This window comes from Pleurodeles waltl, chromosome 5, assembly GCF_031143425.1.
Source record: "Pleurodeles waltl isolate 20211129_DDA chromosome 5, aPleWal1.hap1.20221129, whole genome shotgun sequence".
NCBI classification, from domain to species: domain Eukaryota; kingdom Metazoa; phylum Chordata; class Amphibia; order Caudata; family Salamandridae; genus Pleurodeles; species Pleurodeles waltl.
Window position 1 is genome coordinate 1,665,307,779 of NC_090444.1, and position 27,763 is coordinate 1,665,335,541.

At 48.7% G+C, this 27,763-nt stretch overlaps 1 protein-coding gene across 4 annotated transcripts in view; it reads right to left on the minus strand.

Moving 5' to 3' along the window:
- PUM2 (pumilio RNA binding family member 2) overlaps positions 1 to 27,763 on the minus strand; it is a 783,590-nt gene that overhangs the window by 599,272 nt on the left and 156,555 nt on the right. For all 4 annotated transcript variants that reach the window (XM_069235995.1, XM_069235994.1, XM_069235993.1 and 1 more), the window contains exon 7: positions 12,348 to 12,441. In XM_069235995.1, the coding sequence (XP_069092096.1) occupies positions 12,348 to 12,441 (94 nt within the window). The remainder of the gene's footprint in view (positions 1 to 12,347; positions 12,442 to 27,763) is intronic.

Sequence of the window (27,763 nt, forward strand, 5' to 3'; positions counted from 1 at the left end):
CAATAGGGTTTGGATTGTGACCCCCACCCCTTGGGAGGAGGCACAAAGAGGGTGTACCCACCCTCAGGGCTAGTAGCCATTGGCTACTAACCCCCCAGACCTAAACACGCCCTTAAATTTAGTATTTAAGGGCTACCCTGAACCCTAGAAAATTAGATTCCTGCAACTACAAGAAGAAGGACTGCCTAGCTGAAAACCCCTGCAGCGGAAGACCAGAAGACGACGACTGCCTTGGCTCCAGAAACTCACCGGCCTGTCTCCTGCCTTCCAAAGATCCTGCTCCAGCGACGCCTTCCAAAGGGACCAGCGACCTCGACATCCTCTGAGGACTGCCCCTGCTTCGAAAAGACAAGAAACTCCCGAGGACAGCGGACCTGCTCCAAGAAAAGCTGCAACTTCGTTTCCAGCAGCTTTAAAGAACCCTGCAAGCTCCCCGCAAGAAGCGTGAGACTTGCAACACTGCACCCGGCGACCCCGACTCGGCTGGTGGCGATCCAACACCTCAAGAGGGACCCCAGGACTACTCTGATACTGTGAGTACCAAAACCTGTCCCCCCTGAGCCCCCACAGCGCCGCCTGCAGAGGGAATCCCGAGGCTTCCCCTGACCGCGACTCTTTGAACCTAAAGTCCCGACGCCTGGGAGAGACCCTGCACCCGCAGCCCCCAGGACCTGAAGGACCGGACTTTCACTGGAGAAGTGACCCCCAGGAGTCCCTCTCCCTTGCCCAAGTGGAGGTTTCCCCGAGGAATCCCCCCCTTGCCTGCCTGCAGCGCTGAAGAGATCCCGAGATCTCTCATAGACAAACATTGCGAACCCGACGCTTGTTTCTACACTGCACCCGGCCGCCCCCGTGCTGCTGAGGGTGAGATTTCTGTGTGGGCTTGTGTCCCCCCCGGTGCCCTACAAAACCCCCCTGGTCTGCCCTCCGAAGACGCGGGTACTTACCTGCAAGCAGACCGGAACCGGGGCACCCCCTTCTCTCCATCCTAGCCTATGTGTTTTGGGCACCACTTTGAACTCTGCACCTGACCGGCCCTGAGCTGCTGGTGTGGTGACTTTGGGGTTGCTCTGAACCCCCAACGGTGGGCTACCTTGGACCAAGAACTGAACCCTGTAAGTGTCCTACTTACCTGGTAAAACTAACAAAAACTTACCTCCCCCAGGAACTGTGAAAATTGCACTAAGTGTCCACTTTTAAAACAGCTATTTGTCAATAACTTGTAAAGTATACATGCAATTTTTATGATTTGAAGTTCCTAAAGTACTTACCTGCAATACCTCTCGAATGAGATATTACATGTAGAATTTGAACCTGTGGTTCTTAAAATAAACTAAGAAAAGATATTTTTCTATAACAAAACCTATTGGCTGGATTTGTCTCTGAGTGTGTGTACCTCATTTATTGTCTATGTGTATGTACAACAAATGCTTAACACTACTCCTTGGATAAGCCTACTGCTCGACCACACTACCACAAAATAGAGCATTAGTATTATCTATTTTTACCACTATTTTACCTCTAAGGGGAACCCTTGGACTCTGTGCATGCTATTCCTTACTTTGAAATAGCACATACAGAGCCAACTTCCTACATTGTATAAAAGGTTCCTGTATAGTAAACGCCTGAATCTCGCTTACTCTTCTCAGGGAAGTAATGGCGATGAGAAATGCCACCTTCCAGGTTAGGAACTGTATGTCGCAGGAGTGCATGGGTTCAAAAGGTGGACCCATAAGTCTAGTTAGGACAACATTTAGGTTCCATGAAGGAACAGGTAGTGTTCTTGGTGGTATAATTCTCCTAAGGCCCTCCATGAATGCTTTAATGACTGGTATTTTATATAGGGAAGTTGAATAGGTAGTCTGCAGGTATGCAGATATTGCTGCAAAGTGAATCTTAATGGAAGAGAAAGCTAGGTTAGATTTTTGTAAGTGAAGCAAGTAACCCACTACATGTTCTGGAGTTGTGTGTAATGGTTGTATTTGATTAATATGGCAGTAGCAAACAAACCTCTTCCATTTACTTGCATAGCAGTGCCTGGTGGATGGCCTTCTTGCTTGTTTTATGACTTCCATACATTCTTGGGTAAGTTGTAAGTGCCCGAATTCTAGGATTTCAGGAGCCAGATTGCTAGATTCAGCGATGCTGGATCTGGGTGTCTGATCTTTTGGTTGTGCTGTGTCAACAGATCTGGCCTGTTGGGCAATTTGATGCAGGGTACCACTGATAGGTCTAGTAGCGTTGTGTACCAGGGTTGCCTTGCCCAAGTTGGTGCTATCAATATGAGTTTGAGTTTGCTTTGACTGAGTTTGTTTACCAGGTAAGGAAGGAGAGGGAGAGGAGGAAAAGCATAAGCAAATATCCCTGACCAGTTCATCCATAGGGCATTGCCTTGGGATTGTTTGTGTGGGTATCTGGATGCGAAGTTTTGGCATTTTGCGTTCTCTCTTGTCGCAAACAAGTCTATCTGAGGTGTTCCCCAGAGTTTGAAATAAGTGTTCAGAATTTGGGGGTGAATTTCCCATTCGTGGACCTGTTGGTGATCTCGAGAGAGATTGTCTGCGAGTTGATTTTGTATCCCTGGTATAAACTGTGCAATTAGGCGAATTTGGTTGTGAATTGCCCAATGCCAAATTTTTTGTGCTAGCAGGCTTAACTGCGTGGAGTGCGTCCCCCCCTGCTTGTTTAGATAATACATTGTTGTCATGTTGTCTGTTTTGACGAGAATGTATTTGTGAACTATTATTGGTTGGAAAGCCTTTAGTGCTTGAAAAAATGCTAGAAGTTCTAGGTGATTGATATGCAGTTTTGTTTGATGTACGTTCCATTGTCCTTGTATGCTGTGTTGATCGAGGTGTGCTCCCCACCCTGTCATGGAAGCATCTGTTGTTATTACGTATTGTGGCACTGGGTCTTGGAAAGGCCGCCCCTTGTTTAAATTTATGTTGTTCCACCACAGAAGCGAGAGGTAAGTTTGGCGGTCTATTAACACCAGATCTAAAAGGTGACCCTGTGCTTGAGACCACTGTGATGCTAGGCATTGTTGAAAGGGCCTCATGTGCAGTCTTGCGTTTGGGACAATGGCTATGCATGATGACATCATGCCTAGGAGTTGTAATACCATCTTTGCCTGTATCTTTTGTGTTGGATACATGCGTTGTATGATGGTGTTGAAATTTTGAATTCTTTGTGGACTTGGAGTGGCTACTCCTTTTGATGTGTTTATTATGGCTCCCAGGTATTGTTGTACCTTGCGTGGCAGAATTTTGGATTTTGTGAAATTGACGGTGAACCCTAGTTTGAAGAGGGTTTGTATGATCTGATTTGTGTGATTTGAGCACTGTTTGAACGAATGGGCCTTGATTAGCCAGTCGTCCAAATATGGGAACACATGTATTTGCTGCCTTCTTATGTGTGCAGCGACTACCGCTAGACATTTGGTAAAGACTCTTGGTGCGGTTGTTAATCCGAAAGGCAGTACCTTGAATTGGTAATGTATTCCTTTGAATACAAACCTTAGGTATTTCCTGTGCGATGGGTGTATTGGTATATGGAAATAAGCATCCTTGAGGTCTAAAGTTGCCATGTAGTCGTGTAGTTTTAGCAATGGCAATACTTCTTGTAGTGTGACCATGTGGAAGTGGTCTGATTTGATGAAAGTGTTCACTACTCTGAGGTCTAGGATTGGTCTCAGTGTTTTGTCCTTCTTTGGTATCAGAAAGTACAGTGAGTAAACTCCTGTGTTTATTTGTGTGTTTGGCACTAATTCGATTGCATTCTTTTGCAATAGTGCCTGCACTTCTATCTCCAGGAGATTGGAATGGTGTGTTGTTAAATTCTGTGCTTTTGGTGGTATGTTTGGAGGGAATTGTAGAAATTCTATGCAATAACCATGTTGGATAATTGCTAGAACCCAAGTGTCTGTAGTGATTTCCTCCCATGCTTTGTAATAATGGCCTATTCTTCCCCCCACCGGTGTTGTGTGGAGGGGGTGAGTGACCTGTGAGTCACTGTTTAGTAGTAGGGGCTTTGGGGCTTTGAAATCTTCCTCTATTTCTAGGGAATTGCCCTCCTCTATATTGTCCCCGAAAACCTCCTCTATACTGTCCCTGGTAACTGGACGGTGTGGCTTGTGAGGTGCTGGCTTGTGTGCTTTGACCTCGAAACCCCCCTCGAAAGGGCGTTTTACGGAATGTGCTGTAATTCCCTCTGCTCTGCGGGGAGTAGAGTGCGCCCATGGCTTTGGCAGTGTCCGTATCTTTTTTGAGTTTCTCAATCGCTGTGTCCACTTCTGGACCGAACAGTTCTTTTTCATTAAAAGGCATATTGAGAACTGCTTGTTGAATCTCTGGTTTAAATCCAGACGTTCGGAGCCATGCATGCCTTCTGATAGTTACAGATGTATTAATTGTCCGTGCAGCTGTATCTGCAGCGTCCATGGAGGAGCGGATCTGGTTGTTGGAAATGGTCTGTCCCTCCTCAACCACTTGTTTTGCCCTATTTTGTAAGTCCTTGGGCAGATGTTCAATGAGATGTTGCATCTCGTCCCAGTGGGCTCTGTCATAGCGCGCAAGTAGTGCCTGGGAGTTCGCGATGCGCCACTGGTTTGCAGCTTGTGCTGCGACTCTTTTACCAGCTGCATCGAACTTGCGGCTTTCTTTATCTGGGGGTGGTGCATCTCCAGATGTGTGAGAGTTGGCCCTTTTCCTAGCTGCTCCTACGACGACAGAGTCTGGTGGCAGCTGTGTAGTGATGAAAGCCGGGTCTGTAGGAGGCGCCTTATACTTTTTTTCCACCCTTGGTGTGATTGCCCTACTTTTGACCGGCTCCTTAAAGATGTCTTTTGCGTGCCGGAGCATACCAGGGAGCATAGGCAGGCTTTGGTAGGAGCTGTGGGTGGAGGAGAGGGTGTTGAATAAGAAATCATCCTCGACCTGTTCTGAGTGGAGGCTTACGTTGTGAAATTGTGCTGCTCTAGCCACCACTTGAGAATACGCGGTGCTGTCTTCTGGTGGAGATGGCTTTGTAGGGTATGCCTCCGGACTGTTATCTGACACTGGGGCGTCGTATAGGTCCCATGCGTCCTGATCTTGGTCACCCTGGCTCATGGTGGTGTGAGCTGGGGAGTGTGATGGAGTTTGTGCTGGTGAAACGTTAATCACGGGCGGAGGAGAGGGTGGTGGTGTAACTCTTTTCACCACTTTTGGTTGTGGTGTCTGTTCCGTCTGGAACTCCAACCTTCTCTTTCTCCTAATGGGGGGAAGGGTGCTTATTTTTCCTGTCCCCTGCTGTATGAAGATACGCTTTTGCGTATGGTCCACATCAGTTGCTTGCAGCTCTTCCTCAAACCTATGCTTCTGCATTTGGGAGGTTAGCGAGTGCTCTTCTGTATAAGAGCCTGAAGCTGGGTCGCTTGCAGTTTGTTTCGGCATCGAAACCCTGTCTGCGTGTTTTTTCGGCTCCGAGGTGACTCTTTTCTTTTTCGGGGCCGAAACCTCTCGGCGTCGATCTGTTTCGGTGTCGCTGTCTCGGCGTCGAGCCGTGTCGGCACCGGCATCTCGGTGTCGAGGCTTGTCTCCAGCACTTTCTCGGTCCCGAGATGGCTGCGTGCCGGTGTCTCGACCGGAGTCGGACGATCTCGGCACTGTTTGGGCCTTTTTCGGTGCCGACGGGCGGTCACCGAATTTATGGGTGGAGCCATGGCCTGGTGGCAGTGGCGTCCCCTGGGCCTTGTAAATGTTCTTCTGAGTGGATTTCGACGTCTTACTCACGGTTTGTGTATCGTCGAATCCTTCGGAGTCTGAGTCTTGGATCGAGAAGGTACCTTCTTCTTCCTGTTCCTCGAACTCCCGTTGGGCTGTCGGTGCGGACGCCATCTGAAGTCTTCTGGCTCGACGGTCTCGGAGTGTTTTTCGGGACCGGAACGCACGACAGGCCTCGCAGGTGTCTTCGCTGTGCTCAGGTGACAGGCACAGGTTGCAGACCAAGTGTTGGTCTGTGTAAGGGTACTTATTGTGGCATTTGGGGCAGAAACGGAACGGGGTCCGTTCCATCGGCGTTCTTCAGCACGCGGTCGGGCCGACCAGGCCCCGACGGAGGATCGAAAAACTACCCCGAAGGGCACCGGAGCTCTTCGATCTTCGATGCGGTGTGGAATCAAAGTACGCCGATCCCGAACGCAACAATACCGACGAAAATCTTCCGAAATTAGCTAATTTTCCGTTCCGAAACTCGGAGCGACAGGAACACGTCCGAACCCGATGGCGGAAAAAAAACAATCGAAGATGGAGTCGACGCCCATGCGCAATGGAGACAAAAGGAGGAGTCACTCGGTCCCGTGACTCGAAAGACTTCTTCGAAGAAAAACAACTTGTAACACTCCGGCCCAACACCAGATGGCGAGCTATTGCAGAACATGCGTATCTACAGCGACAGATGCCATCGAACATAAGGTTCCCTTAATAGTGGGCAGGGGGTTGCTCTAGCATTATCAATGTGCACTCTTAGGGGGTAGAGTGGCAGAGCAGCCTTAGGCTTATCAGAGAGGGGTGTTAGTTTTTTTTACCATAGGCACACAGCCAATAGAGGAGACATAAGACCCAATAAGGAGACCCACACCAATTTACAAAAACAGCAAGTATCTTATAAATGTTTAGGCATCAGAATCAATACGATCAGGTAACTAAGTTTTATAATAAAAATTATTACAGTTTTGGTAAGTCGCCTGTACAATTTTCTGAAGCTCCAACGTTATCCTATGGATGTAGGAAGCTGGGTTCTGGTTCAAGTAACCTCCCACTTTTTGCTTGGCTAGGGTCGGGAGCGCAAGAGCTCTGGCCTGTTGTAATCTCTCTGTGGGCTTTTAACGACGCCCACTCTTATTAATTCTTTGTTGTGCTTGTTTTAAACGCTTCATTTTTATTGGTGCATTTTGTGAAATGTCCCTTATTTGTGTGCTGAGTTCCCTCTCAGGCAATTTCACTAAATGAACATTTTTGTTGGCCATTTGAGACCCCTGACAGCTTTAGGGTGGTCACCCTCAATGTTTTGCCAGCCTCCTTCCACCTTTTGACCCTGTTTTTGCTGGTTTTAGGACTCTGTGCACTTTACCACTGCTAACCAGTGCTAAAGTGCATGTGCTCTCTCCCTAAAAATATGGTAACATTGGCTCATACCCAATTGGCATATTTAATTTACTTGTAAATCCCTAGTAAAGTGCACTACATGTGCCCAGGGCCTGTAGATTAAATGCTACTAGTGGGCCTGCAGCACTGATTGTGCCACCCACATAGGTAGCCCCTTAGCCATGATTTAGGCCTGCCATTGCAAGGCCTGTGTGTGCAGTTTCACTGCCACTTCGACTTGGCATTTAAAAGTACTTGCCAAGCCTTAAACTCCCTTTTTTCGACATATAAGTCACCCCTAAGGTAGGCCCTAGGTAACCCATAGAGTGGGGTGAATGGTAAGTAAAAAGCAGGACATGAGAATATGTGTGCTATATGTCCTGGTAGTGTATAACTCCTAAATTCGTTTTACACTACTGTGAGGCCTGCTCCTTTCATAGGCTTACACTAAGGCTACCCTCAAACTGTTTGAGTGCTAGATTCTGATAAGAAAGGGGTAAACAGGTCATATTTGGTATGGCCAGAATGATAATACAAAGTCCTGCTGACAGGTGAAGTTGGATTTTATATTACTATTTTAGAAATGCCACTTTTAGAAAGCGAGCATTTCTCTGCACTTAAAACCATCTGTGCCTTACAATCCACGGCTAGGCTGGTTGACAGCTCCCTCGTGCACTTCACCCAGACAACCACAAACACAGGATGCTCAGTCAAACCTGCATACTCAATGGGTCTTCCTGGGCTGGAATGGTGGAGGGCCTGAAAAATGTCAAAGGACTGTGACCTGCCCTCACACAATGGACTGGTAAACCCCCTACTGGGACCCTGGCAAACAGGATTGTACTGAAAGGGGATCTTGTGCACTTCTAAGCCACTCTTTGAAGTCTCCCAACTTCAAAGGCACATTTGGGTATATGAACTGGGTCCCTGATCCTACCAACTCAGACACTTCTTGACAAGATACCTCCTGGGAAAGAAACTCAGAACCAGAACCTGCAACCTGCGAATAGAAGCTGCCTGGCTGTCCAAAGGACTCACTTGACTTCTTTGCTGTAAAGGACTGCTGCTTTGCTGCCCTCTGGCTCTGCTGAGAAGTGCCTTTCAAGGGCTTGGATTGAGCTGGCCTCCTGTTTCCTGAAGTCTCTGGGCCAAAGACTTAATCTCTGCAAAGAATTCCTCGGAGAAAATCGACACACAGCCTGCCCTGCGGTGAGAAAATCACCGAACCGGAACAATGCAGCCCAGCTCCCCGAGTGGAGATCGACGCAGCGCCAGCATTGCAACTGGAACTTCGACACACGGCCCACCAGATCGACGCATCTCCAAGCCGGAACGATGCAGCCTGACTTTCTGGGAGAGGAATCGATGCAGCACCTGCCGTGCAACAGAAATGTCCCCGCATCGCCCACTGGATCGACGCAGCGCCTGTGACTTAGTCCTGCAAGCCCAGGCTTTCTCCACATCATGCCCGGGGCGTCCAAATACTAAACAACCCAAACAGGATCCAAGCCTGTGTGCCGGAAATAGATGCAAAGCCCTTGCTGAGTGTAAAAACATTTACGCATCTGTGCGCGCCCGGAAGAAATACACACACACCTCCCCGTTTTCCACCCATCTCCTCCTCTGTGGTCCTGTGCGGATAATTTAGACGCAAACCAGGTCCTTTGTGCTTGCAAGAGACACTTACTGCGTTTTAAGAACTAAAGGCTCTATTTATCATTACAAAAGTGATATTTCAACTGGTAGTTATCAAATCTTGATTGTTTTGGCCTTAATCTATTCAGATAAATATTCTATATTTTTCTAAACCTGTGTGGTGTATTTTTGTGGTGTTATACTGGGTTATTGCATCATTTATTGCACAAATACTTTACACATTGCCTAAGTTAAGCCTGACTGTTCAGTGCCAAGCTACCAGAAGGTAGAAGTTCATTTTGATTGTGTGTGACTTACCCTAACTAGATTGAGGGTCCTTGCTTGGACAGGGGATAATCTGACTGCCAGCCAAAGACCCCATTTGGGGGGGCAGGGGGTGTTAGATCAGCACCAAACATACACCCTCAGCAGCACAGGGGTGGCTGGGTGCAGGACGCAAACACAGCATTGGGCGCTCAATGCTTCTCAATGAGATAACCCCAGGATTCACAAAGATGCTGCAGGCTGGGTCCAGGAAGTCAGTTCCGGAAAAACAAAGGCTGGACAGGAAGGAGAGGCGCCCCTGGACGTTGCTGGACCATTGGTTGGATTCCCCAAGGACAGGAGCCTCTTTAGACATCAGGAATCTTCGTCGGATCCAGGCACGGTCGGGGGGGGCCTCTGAATTCAGGCTGTAGGCATTGTCATGGTGGCCAGGAGGGTCAACCCAGAATGGACACGAGGTCGGAACTGCCTGGGAACCTTCTCTGGACTGGTGGGCCACCTCGACTCAGGCCGTGGGCATCAGGTGCAAAGTGGAAGGGTTTGGCATTCCAAGCCTGTTCTGGAGTCCTTTCTGTGTTTTCTTCTGGACAGGGCTGCTGTCCTAGAGGGTTCTTGAGCCTCTCCTGGACAGGCAGTCCTCTGGGGGTTTGTAGCGGTTGCTGGTCCTGCATGATGTGTCACCTTATTGGACCAGGGGTCTTTGAAGCTGCAGACAGGCCGGTAGGCCTGGGGCCAAGTCAGTTGTAGTCTGGAGTATTCACTGCTGGAGTCGGCTTAGCAGTCCTTCTTTAGGACTCCAGGAATCTGGTGAGTGAGGTTCAGGGAAGCCCCTAAATACTAGACTTAGGGGTGTTACAAGGGTCGGTAGCCAATTGGTAATGCCCCAGAGGGTGGCTACACCCTTCCGGTGCCCACTCCCTTCAGGGAGGGAAGCACATTTCTAACCCTATTGGTCCCTACCCTCCAAAACAAGATGGAGGATTCTGCAAGGAGGGGGTCACTTCAGCTCTGGACCCCTTAGGGGTGGAGCTAGCTGCAGTGTTCACTTCTCTCTGTTTTACCTAATTTTCCTGCTGGACCTGCTGCCAAAAGTGGGGCTTGGTCCAGGGGGCGGGTATCTCCACAAGCTGGAATGCCTTGGGCCACTGTAACAGGAGGCCTCAGATCTTTGAGGCTCACCGCCAAGTGTTACAGTTCCTGCATGGAGGAGGTATGAAGCACTTCTATCTACAGCAGGGCGAAAGGAGAAGCTTCACCTGATTTCCAGTTTGAGCACTGGGTCCCTGCTTAGATTTGTAAGAGAGCAGAAAGATGATTCCATGTGAGGTGAATTTATATGATAGCAGGATGACAATTCTGGATTTCTTTACCAATATACAGAGCTGCATTTTAAGCAATTTGTTTTCATGAAGTTCATCAGATTGTCAGTGTTGGTTAGGCATGATCGGGGACTTGTTTAGGACTACCCGCTCAATAACTTGAGAATAGTTTTTTATGTTGTATGGAGCCCTGGCTAATTAGAGCAGCAGATCGCATCTCTTTTGCCTCGTGTACCATATTGTCATATTGATCCTTGATTAATGATTCTTAATGAGGGACTATCTTACTCGCCTTCTCAATTTGAGGAGCAAGATCAATCTAATAAAAGTATCTCTTATCCCACTCTATCCTATTTTTTGGTATTTTCTTACCGTCTTTTAAAGTGGCACTGCAGACCATTAGGCTATATTCATAGAGTTTTTTGTGAAATGTTTCTTGTGCCTTGACTATTTTAGTGTAAACTACCTCAAGGTCAGAGTACGAATGCAGATACCTCTGACCCTCCACCGATGTATTTTCTTTGTCTTCCGACAGCACCATCTGCTTAGTTGGTTCAAATTTCCTCCGCTTCTCTAATCTGAACGGACCATCTTCTGCTTAGCAGGTGCTTGCTTCCTCTGGTTCTCCAATTCTTAATAAACAAACACTGGTATACCCAATGTACAAAAATGACATTATTTATGAATTATTTTTTTCTTGAATGATAAGCAGGCTTTACCGTACTCTAGCATACACATCAGCTAGATATCATTTACAGAGAACTTGTAGTAAGCACAGAATTTAAATGACATACTCATAACAGAAAAAGGCAATGGCACGCCTAATAAACAACACCCTGCATTCAACGCATTCTCTGACTCAGTGGAAGCCCTTCAGTCAAAATCTTGTATCCTCATTCCAGCGATGTTCAAGGTGTAATGATTCTTGACCCTAAAAATCACATCACAATTTCCATCAAATATTTTCTTGAGAACTCTCCAGATACACCTTTGAACCCAATGGCAAAAAAGTAGAATCTAAAATTAAAATCACATGTGGAGGCACGGTGAGATTATGATTGACATAGTGAGTAATAAGGACACCTCCCACGTCTATGCACAAGGGGAGCAGGGGGGGGGGGAGAGACAAGGGGGTGGGAGTCTGAAGCATTGGCAACACAAATAGGTCAGGGTTGGTTTAAATGTGCTAATACATAGAGCAGCAGCACAATAGAGCAAGACACAAGGGAGACAGCTGTAAAGTAGCCCCTTAAGCTGTTCAAAGCAACCACTCAAATGGAGTCCGAAGGAAGCATCCTAAAAGCCAATAGCATTTGGTGACAGACAAATACTCTGCTAGGCTGAGCCAAGCGATGACATGACTAACAATCTCAACTCAATGGGTAAAAGAGGCTAGGCAAAGAAAGCCAATGGCTAAAAGGGGAGGGTCCAAATCCCACTCCAAGTATATTGTTAACAGATGGTCTGTCTGACAGCTGCGCTGTCAAAGCCCAGGTCTAAAAAGCAGACTGCAGATACTTATGAACTCAAATACTAGAATGATGTGCTGCATTTTACTGTCAAAAGAGTTGCAAAGTACAAAGCACTATGTATCATTAAAGGAGGATGTCTCCATAACAGCAGGAAGACTCACCGTCTATAAATAAATGACCCTGTTGTTGTGAAGTCAAACGAAAAGAGCTGTCCTGAGGTGAATGTGCACATATAGCCACAATATCTTTTCAGATAACCCTTTCTACGAGGATGGTGGAGTACATTATTAATTTTCTTCCATAATATATGATCTGGGTCTCCAATATATTCATCCAGGTAGGCCATGAAAAGGTCTTATGAAGTATACTTCAACAGGATTCCAACCTGTTAAATAAATCTGATCATGTGTTTCCGCAAAACACAGGCCTACATTGACAGAAGGAAATAATGCTGCTTTCACTTGAGGTACAAAGCCAAAAGCTTACTAGTGTAGATTTAAATAGATTCTTACCTATATGGGGTTGCTGGGCTGCTGCCAGTGCATACTGTTGCTGCTGGGCCGCAGTTAACTGCTGGACTGTTAGTGCATTTTGTCGTTGGAAGAGCTAAAGAAAGAAAATCTGGTTTAAAATGACAGTTCATCAAATAATCTAAAAGTAACGTGCACAATTTATGAGAGAGAAGTAGAACTTAAATACAACCTGCTTCTTTAAAAATAATTAGCTCGTTCTGTAAATTAACAGTTACTCAAAAAAATGTATATACACAGTTTGCACAGAAGTGATATAAACCATACATATCATCGAAAATGTTCCACGTTTTTACCTTAGATTCACATAGTTGAAACGACTTTTTAAAATAAATGCAATATGAAATTCTAATCCAGCAAATGTCATATTGGTTATGCCAGACTATCCAAAATATGGACATCCAGTGATGCATTTTCAGGTACCATTAGATGTTAGCAAGTAGAAAAAGCATAACTAATTCACTTATTAGTTAGTCTGTTTGACAAGCCATACTCTGAGCGCAATCTATTAGATCTTCAATGTAAGATAAAGTCTAACTTTCCAATGTTTGCATCAGTTGGGGACTGAAGACTGTGGTGTGTCAGATATTTAATGCACTGTAACGTTCTAGAACCGACGGCAACAGGGATCTTGCAGGTGCCTGATGATGCAGTTTCTTAAAAACAACAAAATCCTGTTTAAAGCACTTTGCTTTTTTATTGCTGACTTTTTAAGACGTTCTTGAAACATTTAACTATCATTGATAAATGATGAATTTAACAAGATCTTGGACTATGTATCTCTGCAGTGAGACTTCTTATAGCACCGTCAAGCATTCAAAGATGACTAATCAAACGTCCAGTCACTGAAACTGGATCAGGCTTTTTACCTTCAGGGGAGGCATAGGGGAAAGCTCTTTCTAGGTTTGACCTAGAGAAAGCTTTAGCTTTCTTATCCCATCTAAAGTGACAAAATAAAAGTCATAACAAAATACACATTGATAAAGGGGCTTTGGGTCACCTCCTTCAAACATAAGTCAGTTCAGCTGCCATTCACATTTTGCTTCACTCCACCATAGGATATGGAATGGGGCAATGGGTCTGCCCACTTCAGTTAGTGACTCTCTTGCACTATTAGTAACCGATTTTTACCTTATCAGATGTGCAAGTTGTAAAGAAATGGCTCCCTGTTGCAGTTACCCCCCACTTTTTGCCTGATACTGATGCTGACTTGACTGAGAAGTGTGCTGGGACACTGCTAACCAGGCCCCAGCACCAGTGTTCTTTCACCTAAAATGTACCATTGTCTCCACAATTGGCACAACCCTGGCACCCAGGTAAGTCCCTTGTAATTGGTACCCCTGGTACCAAAGGCCCTGATGCCAGGGAAGGTCTCTAAGGGCTGCAGCATGTCTTATGCCACCCTAGGGACCCCTCACTCAGCACAGACACTGCTTGCCAGCTTGTGTGTGCTGGTGGGGAGAAAATGACTAAGTCGACATGGCACTCCCCTCAGGGTGCCATGCCAACCTCACACTGCCTGTGGCATAGGTAAGTCACCCCTCTAGCAGGCCGTACAGCCCTAAGGCAGGGTGCACAATACCACAGGTGAGGGCATAGGTGCATGAGCACTATGCCCCTACAGTGTCTAAGCAAAACCTTAGACATTTTAAGTGCAGGGTAGCCATAAGAGTATATGGTCTGGGAGTCTGTCAAACACGAACTCCACATCACCATAATGGCTACACTGAAAACTGGGAAGTTTGGTACCAAACTTCTCAGAATAATAAACCCACACTGATGCCAGTGTTGGATTTATTTTAAAAAATGCACACAGAGGGCATCTTAGAGATGCCCCCTGTATTTTACCCAATTGTTCAGTGCAGGACTGACTGGTCTGTGCCAGCCTGCTGCTGAGAGACGAGTTTCTGACCCCATGCGGTGAGAGCCTTTGTGCTCTCTGAGGACAGAAACAAAGCCTGCTCTGGGTGGAGGTGCTTCACACCTCCCCCTGCAGGAACTGTAACACCTAGCAGTGAGCTTCAAAGGCTCAAGCTTCGTGTTACAATGCCCCAGGGCACTCCAACTAGTGGAGATGCCCGCCCCCTGGACAGAGCCCCCACTTTTGGCAGCAAGTCCAGGAGAGATAATGAGAAAAACAAGGAGGAGTCACTGGCCAGTCAGGACAGCCCCTAAGGCAACCTGACCTGAGGTGACTGACTTTTAGAAATCCTCCATCTTGCAGATAGGGATAGGAATGTGACCCCCTCCCCTTGGGAGGAGGCACAAAGAGGGTGTAGCCACCCTCAGGGCTAGTAGCCATTGGCTACTGCCCTCCCAGACCTAAACACACCCCTAAATTCAGTATTTAGGGGCTCCCCAGAACCTAGGAACTTAGATTCCTGCAACCTAAGAAGAGGAGGACTGCTAAGGTGAAAACCCCTGCAGAGAAGACGGAGACACCAACTGCTTTGGCCCCAGCTCTACCGGCCTGTCTCCCCCCTTCTAAAGACACTGCTCCAGCGACGCTCTCCCCAGGGACCAGCGACCTCTGAATCCTCAGAGGACTGCCCTGCTCTAGAAGGACCAAGAAACTCCCGAGGACAGCGGCCCTGTTCACCCAAGACTGCAACTTTGTACTTGTGTAAGAAGTTGGCTCTGTATGCACTATTTCAAAGTAAGGAATAGTATGCACAGAGTCCAAGGGTTCCCCTTAGAGGTAAGATAGTGGCAAAAAGAGATAATACTAATGCTCTATTTTGTGGTAGTGTGGTCAAGCAGTAGGCTTATCAAAGGAGTAGTGTTAAGCATTTGTTGTACATACACACAGGCAATAAATGAGGAACACACACACTCAGAGACAAATCCAGGCCAATAGGTTTTTGTTATAGAAAAATATATTTTCTTAGTTTATTTTAAGAACCACAGGTTCAAATTCTACATGTAATATCTCATTTGAAAGGTATTGCAGGTAAGTACTTTAGGAACTTTGAATAATCACAATAGCATATATACTTTTTACATAAAACACATTTAGCTGTTTTAAAAGTGGACACTTAGTGCAATTTTCACAGTTCCTGGGGGAGGTAAAGTAATGTTAGTTCTTGCAGGTAAGTAAACCACCTACGGGGTTCAAATTGGGGTCCAAAGTAGCCCACCTTTGGGGGTTCAGAGCAACCCCAAAGTTACCACACCAGCAGCTCAGGGCCGGTCAGGTGCAGAGTTCAAAGTGGTGCCCAAAACACTTAGGCTTCAATGGAGAGAAGGGGGTGCCCCGGTTCCAATCTGCCAGCAGGTAAGTACCCGCGTCTTCGGAGGGCAGACCAGGGGGGTTTTGTAGGGCACCGGGGGGGACACAAGTCCACACAGAAAGTACACCCTCAGCAGCGCGGGGCGGCCGGGTGCAGTGTGCAAACAAGCATCGGGTTCTCAATAGAATTCAATGGGAGACCAAGGGGTCTCTTCAGCGGTGCAGGCAGGCAAGGGGGGGGGGGGGCTCCTCGGGGTAGCCACCACCTGGGCAAGGGAGAGGGCCTCCTGGGGGTCACTCCTGCACTGAAGTTCCGATCCTTCAGGTGCTGGGGGCTGCGGGTGCAGGGTCTTTTCCAGCCGTCAGGATTTTAGAGTCAGGCAGTCGCGGTCAGGGGGAGCCTCGGGACTCCCTTTGCAGGCGTTGCTGTGGGGGCTCAGGGGGAACAACTTTGGTTACTCACAGCCTCGGAGTCGCCGGGGGGTCCTCCCGGAGGTGTTGGTTCTCCACCAGTCGAGTCGGGGTCGCCGGGTGCAGTGTTGCAAGTCTCACGCTTCTTGCGGGGATTGCAGGGGTCTTTAAATCTGCTCCTCTGGATACAAAGTTGCAGTCTTTGTTGAACAGGGCCGCTGTTCTCGGGAGTTTCTTGGTCTCGTGGAAGCAGGTCAGTCCTCTGAGGATTCAGAGGTCGCTGGTCCTGGAGAAAGCGTCGCTGGAGCAGGTTTCTTTGGAAGGCAGGAGACAGGCCGGTAGGACTGGGGCCAAAGCAGTTGGTGTCTTCTTTCTTCTTCTGCAGGGGTTTTCAGCTCAGCAGTCTTCTTCTTCTGTAAGTTGCAGGAATCTAAATTCTTAGGTTCAGGGGAGCCCTTAAATACTAAATTTAAGGGCGTGTTTAGGTCTGGGGGGTTAGTAGCCAATGGCTACTAGCCCTTGAGGGTGGGTACACCCTCTTTGTGCCTCCTCCCAAGGGGAGGGGGTCACATTCCTATCCCTATTGGGGGAATCCTCCATCTGCAAGATGGAGGATTTCTAAAAGTTAGAGTCACTTCAGCTCAGGTCACCTTAGGGGCTGTCCTGACTGGCCAGTGACGACTCCTTGTTATTCTCATTTTCTCCTCCGGCCTTGCCGCCAAAAGTGGGGCCGTGGCCGGAGGGGGCGGGCAACTCCACTAGCTGGAGTGCCCTGTGGTGCTGGAACAAAAGGGGTAAGCCTTTGAGGCTCACCGCCAGGTGTTACAGCTCCTGCCTGGGGGAGGTGATAGCATCTCCACCCAGTGCAGGCTTTGTTACTGGCCACAGAGTGACAAAGGCACTCTCCCCATGTGGCCAGCAACATGTCTCGAGTGTGGCAGGCTGCTAGAACCAGTCAGCCTACACAGGTAGTTGGTTTAAGTTTCAGGGGACACCTCTAAGGTGCCCTCTGGGGTGTATTTTACAATAAAATGTACACTGGCATCAGTGTGCATTTATTGTGCTGAGAAGTTTGATACCAAACTTCCCAGTTTTCAGTGTAGCCATTATGGTGCTGTGGAGTTCGTGTTTGACAGACTCCCAGACCATATACTCTTATGGCTACCCTGCACTTACAATGTCTAAGGTTTGGCTTAGACGCTGTAGGGGCACAGTGCTCATGCACTGGTGCCCTCACCTATGGTATAGTGCACCCTGCCTTAGGGCTGTAAGGCCTACTAGAGGGGTGACTTGTCTATACTGCATAGGCAGTGTGAGGTTGGCATGGCACCCTGAGGGGAGTGCCATGTCGACTTACTCGTTTTGTCCTCACCAGCACACACAAGCTGGCAAGCAGTGTGTCTGTGCTGAGTGAGGGGTCCCCAGGGTAGCATAAGATATGCTGCAGCCCTTAGAGACCTTCCCTGGCATCAGGGCCCTTGGTACCAGGGGTACCAGTTACAAGGGACTTACCTGGATGCCAGGGTGTGCCAATTGGGGAATCAAAAGTACAGGTTAGGGAAAGAACACTGGTGCTGGGGCCTGGTTAGCAGGCCTCAGCACACTTTAAATTCAAAACATAGCATCAGCAAAGGCAAAAAGTCAGGGGGTAACCATGCCAAGGAGGCATTTCCTTACAACTTGATTCTGCCATCTTGAAAATAAGATGTGCAGAAGCCCCTGGGAGCATCTGGTTGGTTAGGCCAGGTAGAAGACGACTCTAACCCCCTCTGATAAGCGGGTCACTGCATAGAGTGACCAATCCCCTATTAGAGTTATTTAAGTGCTCCAACGCGGGTGGGTCCTCAGATTCGTCGAGCAAGAAATCTTCTACTCCTGGCTTCTAGAACAGCTGCGGGATTGCTTTGGAGCTGAAACACGTCTGCTTCTGGTAGGAAGGCTCCCATTGCAATATTGTTTCTCCAGATCCTGCAAGAATTCTGCAATATCCAAGGCTGTGCATCCTCCAGTCACAAGGACACTGTCTGCACCAGAAAACATTAAGGAATATCCCTTGGGGTGAAGGAGTCACTCCCCTGCAACCACAGGCAACTCAAGACAATGTCAAATGGCTGGAGGGGTCTGCTGTACCACAATCATCAAAAGGCTCTGCTTCAGAGGTGGCAAGTCTGTGGCTTCCTCTGGGTCCTGCTCTTCTTCTGACCAACTTGGGAGACTGTGGGTTCCTGCTTCTGCCACTGAACTGGAACACCTGCGGACCGCAACTGTTGCTTTTGCCAAGGCTTCTTGACGCTTTCCTCCAGGAGATCTTCAGGCGCTTCCAGCACCCTGCAACTCGAAAATCAGCCCCTGTCCTGTAACTACTGCAACATGGAACTTCCGTTTATTTGTGCTGCTGAGGCCTCCTAGTGACTCCCTGTGTCATCGCCTGTGGGTCATTCATGGAGGCTCCAACGACTTCTGCTGGCTTTCCTGTGTGCTGAGGGCCAGCCCTGACTATCTCAAAGGTAGAGTCTCCTGGACCTTCCTGGTTCCCACAATTTTGGAAATACATCCTCAGCTCCTGATTGCATTTGCCAGTGCTTGTTGGTGACCTGGCTGTTCACTGACTCTCCTGCAATCCGGCAACTGTCGAGGGACAGCTCGTAGGCAACTCCTGGGATCTTCTGCAGCTCCTGGACCCTGCAGGAGGTCTTCTTCCTCCACCGACTTGCAAGAACTTCTTCTCTAGGAGGGTGGGCTTGCCACCTGCAACCCCTAGGCACCTCCAACGGTGCGGACTATCCTCTTCCTTTTCAGGTCCTCCATGCTCAGAATCTGTCCCTGTGTTACACCGGCCTGGTCCATGGTTCGTGACAGCAGCAGGACAATATAAGGCTTCCACTGACTTCAGAGTCTTTTTTATCCTCTGCATCCAGGTACCCTGGTGTAGGTACTCCTGTCTTCTGGGTATCCTCAGGTGAGGGCACTCTCAAACCTTCTTGTCTGTTGGTTTGCTCGGGGTCCACTGGGAAGGGTCCTGAATCCCACAAAATCCAATCACTACTCCCTGTGTTAGTCTATGGTACGAGTGAGTAGGTAACTACTTTGAACCTGGTCACTAGGGACACTTACCGTACTTTTCTCTGGTGTTTTCATCTACCCTCAGCCTTTAACTAACAAACGTACCTTGGTTGGGTTCACTATTTTGCATTCCACTTATTTAGAATGGTTTGCCCCAAACCCCTCCAAACCCATCCCCCAACTCACCCTGCCAGGGCTCTGTGTGTTCTATCCTATTTCTGCTGGTTATTTTGTGTATATAGTGTGTAGATATCTGCAAAGGGAGATATGCCAAGGCTAGTGTAGTAGTTAGTGCTTTATCCTTTATTTTTGCAACACTTGTGTGGGTCTTTCTTGTGAGCGAGTTACTGTGATTACTGTGTGTAGGAAGTTGGCTCTGTATGCACTATTTCAAAGTAAGGAATAGTATGCACAGAGTCCAAGGGTTCCCCTTAGAGGTAAGATAGTGGCAAAAAGAGATAATACTAATGCTCTATTTTGTGGTAGTGTGGTCGAGCAGTAGGTTTATCCAAGGAGTAGTGTTAAGCATTTGTTGTACATACACATAGACAATAAATGAGGTACACACACTCAGAGACAAATCCAGCCAATAGGTTTTGTATAGAAAAATATCTTTTCTTAGTTTATTTTGAGAACCACAGGTTCAAATTCTACATGTAATATCTCATTCGAAAGGTATTGCAGGTAAGTACTTTAGGAACTTCAAATCATCAAAATTGCATGTATACTTTTCAAGTTATTCACAAATAGCTGTTTTAAAAGTGGACACTTAGTGCAATTTTCACAGTTCCTGGGGGAGGTAAGTTTTTGTTAGTTTTACCAGGTAAGTAAGACACTTACAGGGTTCAGTTCTTGGTCCAAGGTAGCCCACCGTTGGGGGTTCAGAGCAACCCCAAAGTCACCACACCAGCAGCTCAGGGCCGGTCAGGTGCAGAGTTCAAAGTGGTGCCCAAAACACATAGGCTAGAATGGAGAGAAGGGGGTGCCCCGGTTCCGGTCTGCTTGCAGGTAAGTACCCGCGTCTTCGGAGGGCAGACCAGAGGGGTTTTGTAGGGCACCGGGGGGGACACAAGCCCACACAGAAATTTCACCCTCAGCGGCGCGGGGGCGGCCGGGTGCAGTGTAGAAACAAGCGTCGGGTTCGCAATGTTAGTCTATGAGAGATCTCGGGATCTCTTCAGCGCTGCAGGCAGGCAAGGGGGGGATTCCTCGGGGAAACCTCCACTTGGGCAAGGGAGAGGGACTCCTGGGGGTCACTTCTCCAGTGAAAGTCCGGTCCTTCAGGTCCTGGGGGCTGCGGGTGCAGGGTCTCTCCCAGGCGTCGGGACTTTAGGTTCAAAGAGTCGCGGTCAGGGGAAGCCTCGGGATTCCCTCTGCAGGCGGCGCTGTGGGGGCTCAGGGGGGACAGGTTTTGGTACTCACAGTCTTAGAGTAGTCCTGGGGTCCCTCCTGAGGTGTTGGATCTCCACCAGCCGAGTCGGGGTCGCCGGGTGCAGTGTTGCAAGTCTCGCGCTTCTTGCGGGGAGCTTGCAGGGTTCTTTCAAGGCTGCTGGAAACAAAGTTGCAGCCTTTCTTGGAGCAGGTCCGCTGTCCTCGGGAGTTTCTTGTCTTTTCGAAGCAGGGGCAGTCCTCAGAGGATGTCGAGGTCGCTGGTCCCTTTGGAAGGCGTCGCTGGAGCAGGATCTTTGGAAGGCAGGAGACAGGCCGGTGAGTTTCTGGAGCCAAGGCAGTTGTCGTCTTCTGGTCTTCCTCTGCAGGGGTTTTCAGCTAGGCAGTCCTTCTTCTTGTAGTTGCAGGAATCTAATTTTCTAGGGTTCAGGGTAGCCCTTAAATACTAAATTTAAGGGCGTGTTTAGGTCTGGGGGGTTAGTAGCCAATGGCTACTAGCCCTGAGGGTGGGTACACCCTCTTTGTGCCTCCTCCCAAGGGGAGGGGGTCACAATCCTAACCCTATTGGGGGAATCCTCCATCTGCAAGATGGAGGATTTCTAAAAGTTAGAGTCACTTCAGCTCAGGACACCTTAGGGGCTGTCCTGACTGGTCAGTGACTCCTCCTTGTTTTTCTCATTATCTTCTCCGGCCTTGCCGCCAAAAGTGGGGCCTGGCCGGAGGGGGCGGGCAACTCCACTAGCTGGAGTGTCCTGCTGGGTTGGCACAAAGGAGGTGAGCCTTTGAGGCTCACCGCCAGGTGTGACAATTCCTGCCTGGGGGAGGTGTTAGCATCTCCACCCAGTGCAGGCTTTGTTACTGGCCTCAGAGTGACAAAGGCACTCTCCCCATGGGGCCAGCAACATGTCTCGGTTTGTGGCAGGCTGCTAAAACTAGTCAGCCTACACAGATAGTCGGTTAAGTTTCAGGGGGCACCTCTAAGGTGCCCTCTGTGGTGTATTTTACAATAAAATGTACACTGGCATCAGTGTGCATTTATTGTGCTGAGAAGTTTGATACCAAACTTCCCAGTTTTCAGTGTAGCCATTATGGTGCTGTGGAGTTCGTGTTTGACAGACTCCCAGACCATATACTCTTATGGCTACCCTGCACTTACAATGTCTAAGGTTTTGTTTAGACACTGTAGGGGTACCATGCTCATGCACTGGTACCCTCACCTATGGTATAGTGCACCCTGCCTTAGGGCTGTAAGGCCTGCTAGAGGGGTGTCTGACCTATACTGCATAGGCAGTGAGAGGCTGGCATGGCACCCTGAGGGGAGTGCCATGTTGACTTACTCGTTTTTGTCCTCCCTAGCACACACAAGCTGGCAAGCAGTGTGTCTGTGCTGAGTGAGAGGTCTCCAGGGTGGCATAAGACATGCTGCAGCCCTTAGAGACCTTCCTTGGCATCAGGGCCCTTGGTACTAGAAGTACCAGTTACAAGGGACTTATATGAATGCCAGGGTGTGCCAATTGTGGATACAATGGTACATTTTAGGTGAAGGAACACTGGTGCTGGGGCCTGGTTAGCAGGGTCCCAGCACACTTCTCAGTCAAGTCAGCATCAGTATCAGGCAAAAAGTGGGGGGTAACTGCAACAGGGAGCCATTTCTTTACACTGTGGTATTGCAAGTGCTTTACATTCCTCCTGGATAAGCTTCAGCTGCACGCCTCAGGTACTCCTAGAGAGCTTTTGCTATCTGGATAACTCTTCACTATCATTAAGGGTTTACTGGACTCAGCAGTGGGTGCCGCATCATAGGTGTACACCTTAAACTGAGCCAGTCTCCCACAGTGCTCTTCAACACATATGCACCAAATATAGATACCCCAGACTTTCCTGAAGTGACACGTTTGTTAGCACCATATGCAAACTGTGAGATCATATAAATGGGGGTTTGCAATTGTGTGCTGAACATGGAATTAGATAGTTCAAGACCTATGGCGCGACCACTGGGTAGGTCATCAAGAGCTTTACTAGAGAAACTGGACACGCTAGACCCAGTGGAACTGTAATGGGCACGTCATGGGCAAACATGAGCTATTCAGTCTACTCCCCACCACAAGACATTCTCCAGGCTAGACTATATGTTTATACATCTTGAGCAGACAGCACAATTTGGGGACATAAAATACTTGGATCGCACATTATCAGACCACGCGCCACTTGCAGTGGAATTGCAATGCCAGGCATATGCAGCTTTAATGCCGCAATGGTGCTTCCAATCCAAGGCGTTGCATGATCAGGCTTACAGGGAAGATATCCAAGAGGCGATATGGGAATACTCACACCTTAACACTGGTACAGTTCAGTATGTTGAAATACTGTGGGAGGCCTTTACAGTGAGTATGAGGGGAAAAATGTATGGTTACAATGTATGGAGCGCGAAAATCCCTACGTGACAAAGTTATACGACTGGAAAAACAAATAGCAGATATAGATAGGCAGGCTTCAGACACAGACGAGGTCTGGGAAGTACGGCAGAAACTACAGGCTGAACTGGATGAGGCCTGCAACACACTAGGAAAACATGATTATTGTACATACCTAGAAACACAACATGAACCGGGTGACACCGCAGGACTGTTGCTGGCATGGCTGGTCAACTGAGAGAGGGGGACATAAGATGGGCTAATACACACGAACACTGAGAAAGCTCTGGGCAACGACAGACTGCCAGAAGAATTCTACCAAACATATTTAGACCTCCTGTGCATGCCATTAGTTGCCATGTACAGAGAGGCATTTGAAACAGGAGTACTGCCTGCATGACTGAGGGAAGCACATATAGTGAGACTGTCTAAGGGGGGGTGTAAGGAAATGCCTCCTTGGCATGGTTACCCCCTGACTTTTTGCTTTTGCTGATGCTATGTTTTGAATTGAAAGTGTGCTGAGGCCTGCTAACCAGGCCCCAGCACCAGGGTTCTTTCCCTAACCTGTACTTTTGTATCCACAATTGGCCCACCCTGGCATCCAGATAAGTCCCTTGTAAATGGTACCCCTGGTACCAAGGGCCCTGATGCCAAGGAAGGTCTCTAAGGGCTGCAGCATATCTTATGCACCCTGGGGACCCCTCACTCAGCACAGACACCCTGCTTGCCAGCTTGTGTGTGCTGGTGAGAACAAAAAGAGTACGTCGACATGGCACTCCCCTCAGGGTGCCATGCCAGCCTCTCACTGCCTATGCAGGTATAGATAAGTCACCCCTCTAGCAGGCCGTACAGCCCTAAGGCAGGGTGCACTATACCATAGGTGAGGGCACCAGTGCATGAGCACTGTGCCCCTACAGTGTCTAAGCAATACCTTAGACATTGTAAGTGCAGGGTAGCCATAAGAGTATATGGTCTGGGAGTCTGTTTTACACAAACTCCACAGCACCATAATGGCTACACTGAAAACTGGGAAGTTTGGTATCAAACTTCTCAGCACAATAAATGCACACTGATGCCAGTGTACATTTTATTGTAAGATACACCCCAGAGGGCACCTTAGAGGTGCCCCCTGAAACCTTAACCGACTATCTGTGTAGGCTGACTAGTTCCAGCAGCCTGCCACAACCGAGACATGTTGCTGGCCCCATGGGGAGAGTGCCTTTGTCACTCTGAGGCCAGTAACAAAGCCTGCACTGGGTGGAGATGCTAACACCTCCCCCAGGCAGGAGCTGCCACACCTGGCGGTGAGCCTCAAAGGCTCACCCCTTTGTGCCAGCACAGCAGGACACTCCAGCTAGTGGAGTTGCCCGCCCCCTCCGGCCACGCCCCCACTTTTGGCGGCAAGGCCGGAGAAAATAATGAGAAAAACAAGGAGGAGTCACTGGCCAGTCAGGACAGCCCCTAAGGTGTCCTGAGCTGAAGTGACTAACTTTTAGAAATCCTCATCTTGCAGATGGAGGATTCCCCAATAGGATTAGGGATGCGACCCCCTCCCCTTGGGAGGAGGCACAAAGAGGGTGTACCCACCCTCAGGGCTAGTAGCCATTGGCTACTAACCCCCCAGACCTAAACACGCCCTTAAATTTAGTATTTAAGGGCCCCCCTGAACCTAAGAAATTAGATTCCTGCAACTTACCGAAGAAGACTGCTGAGCTGAAAACCCCTGCAGAAGAAGAAAGAAGACACCAACTGCTTTGGCCCCAGTCCTACCGGCCTGTCTCCTGCCTTCTAAAGAACCCTGCTCCATCGACGCTTTCTCCAGGACCAGCGACCTCTGAATCCTCAGAGGACTGCCCTACTTCCAAGAGACCAAGAAACTCCCGAGGACAGCGGCACTGTTCCAAAAGAACTGCAACTTTGTTTCAAGGAGCAGCTTTAAAGACCCCTGCAACTCCCCGCAAGAAGCGTGAGACTTGCAACACTGCACCCGGCGACCCCGACTCGACTGGTGGAGAAACAACGCTTCAGGGAGGACCCTCCGGCGACTCTACGACTGTGAGTAACCAAAGTTGTCCCCCCTGAGCCCCCACAGCGACGCCTGCAGAGGGAATCCCGAGGCTCCCACTGACCGCGACTGCCTGAACTCCATTTCCCGACGGCTGGAAAAGACTCTGCACCCGCAGCCCCCAGCACCTAAAGAAACGGAACTCCTGTGCAGGAGTGACCACCAGGAGGCCCTCTCCCTTGCCCAGGTGGTGGCTACCCCGAGGAGCCCCCCCCCTTGCCTGCGACGCTGAAGAGATCCCTTGATCTCTCATTGATTTACATTGCAAACCCGACGCTTGTTTCTACACTGCACCCGGCCGCCCCAGTGCCGCTGAAGGTGTACTTTTTGTGTGAACTCGTGTCCCCCCCGGTGCCCTACAAAACCCCCCTGGTCTGCCCTCCGAAGACGCGGGTACTTACCTGCAGGCAGACCGGAACCGGGGCACCCCCTTCTCTCCATTGCAGCCTATACGTTTTGGGCACCTCTTTGACCTCTGCACCTGACCGGCCCTGAGCTGCTGGTGTGGTAACTTTGGGGTTGCTCTGAACCCCCAACGGTGGGCTACCTTGGACCAAAAACTGAAACCTGTAAGTGACTTACTTACCTGTGAAAACTAACATTACTTTACCTCCCCCAGGAACTGTGAAAATTGCACTGTGTCCACTTTTAAAACAGCTTATTGTGTTTTATGTCAAAAGTATACATGCTAATGTAATGATTCAAAGTTCCTAAAATACTTACCTGCAATACCTTTCAAATGAGATATTACATGTAAAATTTGAACCTGTGGTTCTTAAAATAAACTAAGAAAAGATATTTTTCTATAACAAACCTATTGGCTGGATTTGTCGCTGAGTGTGTGTTCCTCATTTATTGCCTGTGTGTATGTACAACAAATGCTTAACACTACTCCTTTGATAAGCCTACTGCTCGACCACACTACCACAAAATAGAGCATTAGTATTATCTCTTTTTGCCACTATATTACCTCTAAGGGGAACCCTTGGACTCTGTGCATACTATTCCTTACTTTGAAATAGTGCATACAGAGCCAACTTCCTACATTGGAAGATCAGCGGTGGGGTACAAGACTTTGCATTTGCTGGACTACTCAGCCAATACCTGATCACACGACAAATTCCAAAAATTGTCATTAGAAATTGTTTTTGCAATTTGAAATTTTTCTAAATTCTTAAAAGACCTGCTAGGGCCTTGTGTTAGATCCTGTTTAGCATTTCTTTTAGAGTTTAAAAGTTTGGTAAAAGTTTGAATTAGAACCTAGAACTAGTTTTAGTTTCTTAAAAAGTATTTGTAAAGAAATGGCTCCCTGTTGCAGTTACCCCCCACTTTTTGCCTGATACTGATGCTGACTTGACTGAGAAGTGTGCTGGGACCCTGCTAACCAGGCCCCAGCACCAGTGTTCTTTCACCTAAAATGTACCATTGATTCCACAATTGGCACACCCTGGCATCCAGATAAGTCCCTTGTAACTGGTACCTCTGGTACCAAGGGCCCTGATGCCAAGGAAGGTCTCTAAGGGCTGCAGCATGTGTTATGCCACCCTGGAGACCCCTCACTCAGCACAGACACACTGCTTACCAGCTTGTGTGTGCTAGTGAGAACAAAATGAGTAAGTCGACATGACACTCCCCTCAGGGTGCCATGGCAGCCTCTCACTGCCTATGCAGTATAGGTAAGACACCCCTCTAGCAGGCCTTACAGCCCTAAGGCAGGGTGCACTATACCATAGGTGAGGGTACCAGTGCATGAGCACTGTACCCCTACAGTGTCTAAGCAAAACCTTAGACATTGTAAGTGCAGGGTAGCCATAAGAGTATATGGTCTGGGAGTCTGTTTTACACAAACTCCACAGCACCATAATGGCTACACTGAAAACTGGGAAGTTTGGTATCAAACTTCTCAGCACAATAAATGCACACTGATGCCAGTGTACATTTTATTGTAAAATACACCCCAGAGGGCACCTTAGAGGTGCCCCCTGAAACCTTAACCGACTATCTGTGTAGGCTGACTAGTTCCAGCAGCCTGCCACAACCGAGACATGTTGCTGGCCCCATGGGGAGAGTGCCTTTGTCACTCTGAGGCCAGTAACAAAGCCTGCACTGGGTGGAGATGCTAACACCTCCCCCAGGCAGGAGCTGCCACACCTGGCGGTGAGCCTCAAAGGCTCACCCCTTTGTGCCAGCACAGCAGGACACTCCAGCTAGTGGAGTTGCCCGCCCCCTCCGGCCACGGCCCCCACTTTTGGCGGCAAGGCCGGAGAAAATAATGAGAAAAACAAGGAGGAGTCACTGGCCAGTCAGGACAGCCCCTAAGGTGTCCTGAGCTGAAGTGACTAACTTTTAGAAATCCTCCATCTTGCAGATGGAGGATTCCCCAATAGGATTAGGGATGTGACCCCCTCCCCTTGGGAGGAGGCACAAAGAGGGTGTACCCACCCTCAGGGCTAGTAGCCATTGGCTACTAACCCCCCAGACCTAAGCACGCCCTTAAATTTAGTATTTAAGGGCTCTCCCTGAACCTAGAAACTAGATTCCTGCAACTACAAGAAGAAGGACTGCAAAGCTGAAAACCCCTGCAGAGGAAGTCCAGAAGACACCAACTGCCTTGGCCCCAGAACTCACCGGCCTGTCTCCTGCCTTCCAAAGAACCCTGCTCCAGCGACGCTTTCCAAGGGACCAGCGACCTCTGAATCCTCGGAGGACTGCCCTGCTTCGAAAAAGACAAGAAACTCCCGAGGACAGCGGCACTGCTCCAAAAGAACTGCAACTTTGTTGCAAGGAGCAGATTTAAAAGACCCCTGCAACTCCCCGCAAGAAGCGT